The 3,087-nt window shown below is 37.6% G+C and overlaps 1 protein-coding gene across 29 annotated transcripts in view; it reads right to left on the bottom strand.

The window, feature by feature from the left end:
• The window catches only part of NRXN1 (neurexin 1), a 1,443,145-nt gene that overhangs the window by 678,061 nt on the left and 761,997 nt on the right, over positions 1-3,087 (bottom strand). For all 29 annotated transcript variants that reach the window (XM_019516265.1, XM_019516266.1, XM_019516286.1 and 26 more), the window contains one exon: positions 969-1,142. In XM_019516265.1, the coding sequence (XP_019371810.1) occupies positions 969-1,142 (174 nt within the window). The remainder of the gene's footprint in view (positions 1-968; positions 1,143-3,087) is intronic.

Below are 3,087 nucleotides of genomic sequence, written 5' to 3'. Positions count from 1 at the left end.
TTTGACTCTTTCCTGCCATGGCAGGGGGTTGGACTTGATGATCTGCTCAGGTCCCTTCTGACCCTACCAACTATGTAACTATGAAACATTATATGCAATTAAGCTACTATAAGAACTATCATATCCAAACCAAAACTGTGAGTATGAATACCCCTGTATTATGAGCTGGTTGTAATCAAGATCCACATTTTGTGGCTTGGATCCCTCTAGAAAAACCGCAAAAGTAATTATATGGGGCAAAGGCCTTGCTTTATTACTCTTTTGAGGCCTAATTGTTTCCTTACTTGTATCACATGCTATTTCACTGGAGCCAATAAAGCGAATCTTAGTGTAAGACAAAAAATATTTTGGCTGTTATTGATTTCACTGGCTAGAAATCTTTGTTTACAATGGATCTTAATCTAAGGGGATAACACTGAACAGGAAAAAGATTGGCAGAGGACTGATGCTGAATAGTAATGTAAACTAGCCCTAAAGTAATGTTATCAGAAGGCCTACCACCAAAAATGGATTTCTAATATCAGTCAGCTAAGGGTTATATATTAGTTGATGTGTAAGTGCTATGAGGATACAAAATTTATAAAGAAGCTACTGTTTCAATGATTAATTGAAACATATCTCAAACAAACAAAGGCATGCAAATCACTTTGTCTCTGGAGAAGGATGGAAACTAAAGATTATATTCAAAATATAAACTATTGTTCTCAGGTTAATTTGTGCTTTGCAGGATGGGTATACCATTTCTTCCTCCTTGGCATTTATCTTCATTAATAATGCAACATTTGTTTTACAACAAGTAAGGAACAATGCAAATTAATTAGAGCGGGTAAAATTTAAAACCTTTATATATGGAAAGGACACATAAACAGGACATGTGAGGATTGGTCTACCAATTGTGCAAATAGATATAAAAATATCTGGTTTATACAGGGAAGTACAAATGATAAAATCAGTAAAACATTCAGTACCTTCACATCCTCTTTCTATTTGCCCGTTGCAAAACAGAGCATCCGAGATAAGATCAGGGAGACGTCCATTCAGGTCTACTGATGCAAGGCAACCTTGAAATCCCTCTTTTGCATGTACTAGTTTTGGCAAGGATTTATACATTTCTTTGGCTACTCCTCCAATGTACAAGTCACCTGTTAAACAGAAATAATTATTAGTCCTAGAAAAGGTAGCTGAAGCAGCTTGGTACTGCTTGAATACCTGACCTTCTAATTCTGAATGACTGAGTTCTTGGAAAGACATCTTTTATATAGTGTTTTTTGTCAGGGTTATTCAACTCTGCAGCTTACTTTTTAGACCAGGCTTGTCCAACATGCACCTCTCCAAGCTGTTTTCTGAGGCCCGAGGTGCTACGATGGGAAATGAAAGTAAACACTGTAATTTCATTTTTGGGGGGGGGGCGGGTTGTGAGACCACTTCCTGTGAGTTCTTTGAATATGGCTCGCTGGCCCACTGGGTGATAAAAAGTTCATGATCCGGCCCCACATTCAAAAAGGTTGAACACCCCTGTTGTAGACTAATCCTAAATAACCTCATAACACACAGCAAAAAACAAGGTTTTAGAAGAGGAATGAGAGTGATGGGGTGGGAAGGAAGGGGAAAGTAAGAAGAGTTTGGGGGGTGGGGGTTATGGTGGCTGGCCAACAAAATTCCTGGCTGAATGATTATTTTAATGATGCCAGATTTCTTTTTATAATACTAATTATGCTCAGCTTCCTAGAGCATTGTACAAACATTTTTTCATTATTATAATAATACATATAAATAAATATATTTATGGTTAATATAATGTTAATGGATTTTTAGGCTCTTGGATAGTCTAGCAAAAGATGTAGCAGAATTAAATTTCAGGTAGATATAAATACACCACTTGGTGTTATACCATTACTGTATTTTTTCACATATAACACACTTTTTTTCAAAAAACAGCTGCTGAAAATTGCAGTGTACATTATATGCAAGAAATATATTAAGAACATTTCTGCAAGTTGCTTGAAGTCTCTGCAAGTTACCAGGCAAAAATCAAAGTAAAATCTGCAAGATGCTGCTCCAGAATGTTACGCATCTTTTGTGGAATATTTTTGTAGCGGTTTTCCTGTCTTCTTTTGCCATGGATTTCTTGAACATGTGGCAGTGTTACTTTTTATGGTGTGATGTCATATTTGTAACATCCGCCAGGGGGCTTTGTTACTTACTACAAGGAAATGTAGTACTTATTTACTACTACTTTTTTTTCTTCATTTGGTCTTTCCAAAAACAAGGCATGTATTATATTTTGGGGTGTGTTGTATGGAAGAAGACACAGCATTATTTTTTTCTGTGCTGTAGGTATCCACAGTATTTCAATTTTAAGTAAAATAAGATAGTACTTGGTCCCCAAAAGTTTTTATCCTATTATTAGTTGCTGATATACAATTATTTAATAATACTATATGTTAAGCACTTTTATTACCAGATTATGGTAATATCTATGGAGCTAAGAAAAAAGCAGAAGGAGTGAGGCTCAGTGAGAAGGATGCTGCCCTAGATAGGAGGGGCTCTAGGTTCTGCCTTATGCACTCATTGTAGCAGAAACATCCTACTGCTGTTTATTCTTTTTATTAAAATATTAAATGCAAAGATTATAGAAATCAATGCAGACAGGGATCAGAACCCAGGTCTCCTTTCTTCCATGGAAATGCCTATTTCACTGGACCGTACACTCTCTGGCTTGTTTCTTTTTGGACTCCTGTGTTACCATCTTGGCTGCTCAGTGCACCAAGAAGCTATGTCCCAGTTCCAAGAGGAAATGTCTAGATTCTAGCTTGGTGGCTAGAGCAAGTTTTTAGGAAGTGGAAGATGCACTTCCATTATTCCTTATTTATCCATCTGTCTTAAGAGGGCCTTACAACTGCGTTTCAATACGGACAAGTGCAGGGTGCTGCACTTGGGCAGTAGGAACCAGCAGCACACTTACACAATGGGGAACTCCCTACTTGAGAGCACGGAGGCAGAAAGAGATCTTGGAGTCATTATTGACTCCAAGATGAACATGGGCTGACAATGCGAGGCCATGGTTGGCAGGGCTAACCGGACCTT

Source organism: Gavialis gangeticus, unplaced genomic scaffold (assembly GCF_001723915.1).
Source record: "Gavialis gangeticus isolate Ggan-Ray unplaced genomic scaffold, GavGan_comp1, whole genome shotgun sequence".
NCBI lineage: Eukaryota > Metazoa > Chordata > Crocodylia > Gavialidae > Gavialis > Gavialis gangeticus.
Note: the sequence above shows the minus strand (reverse complement) of the source record. Positions and strands in the feature narration are given on the sequence as shown.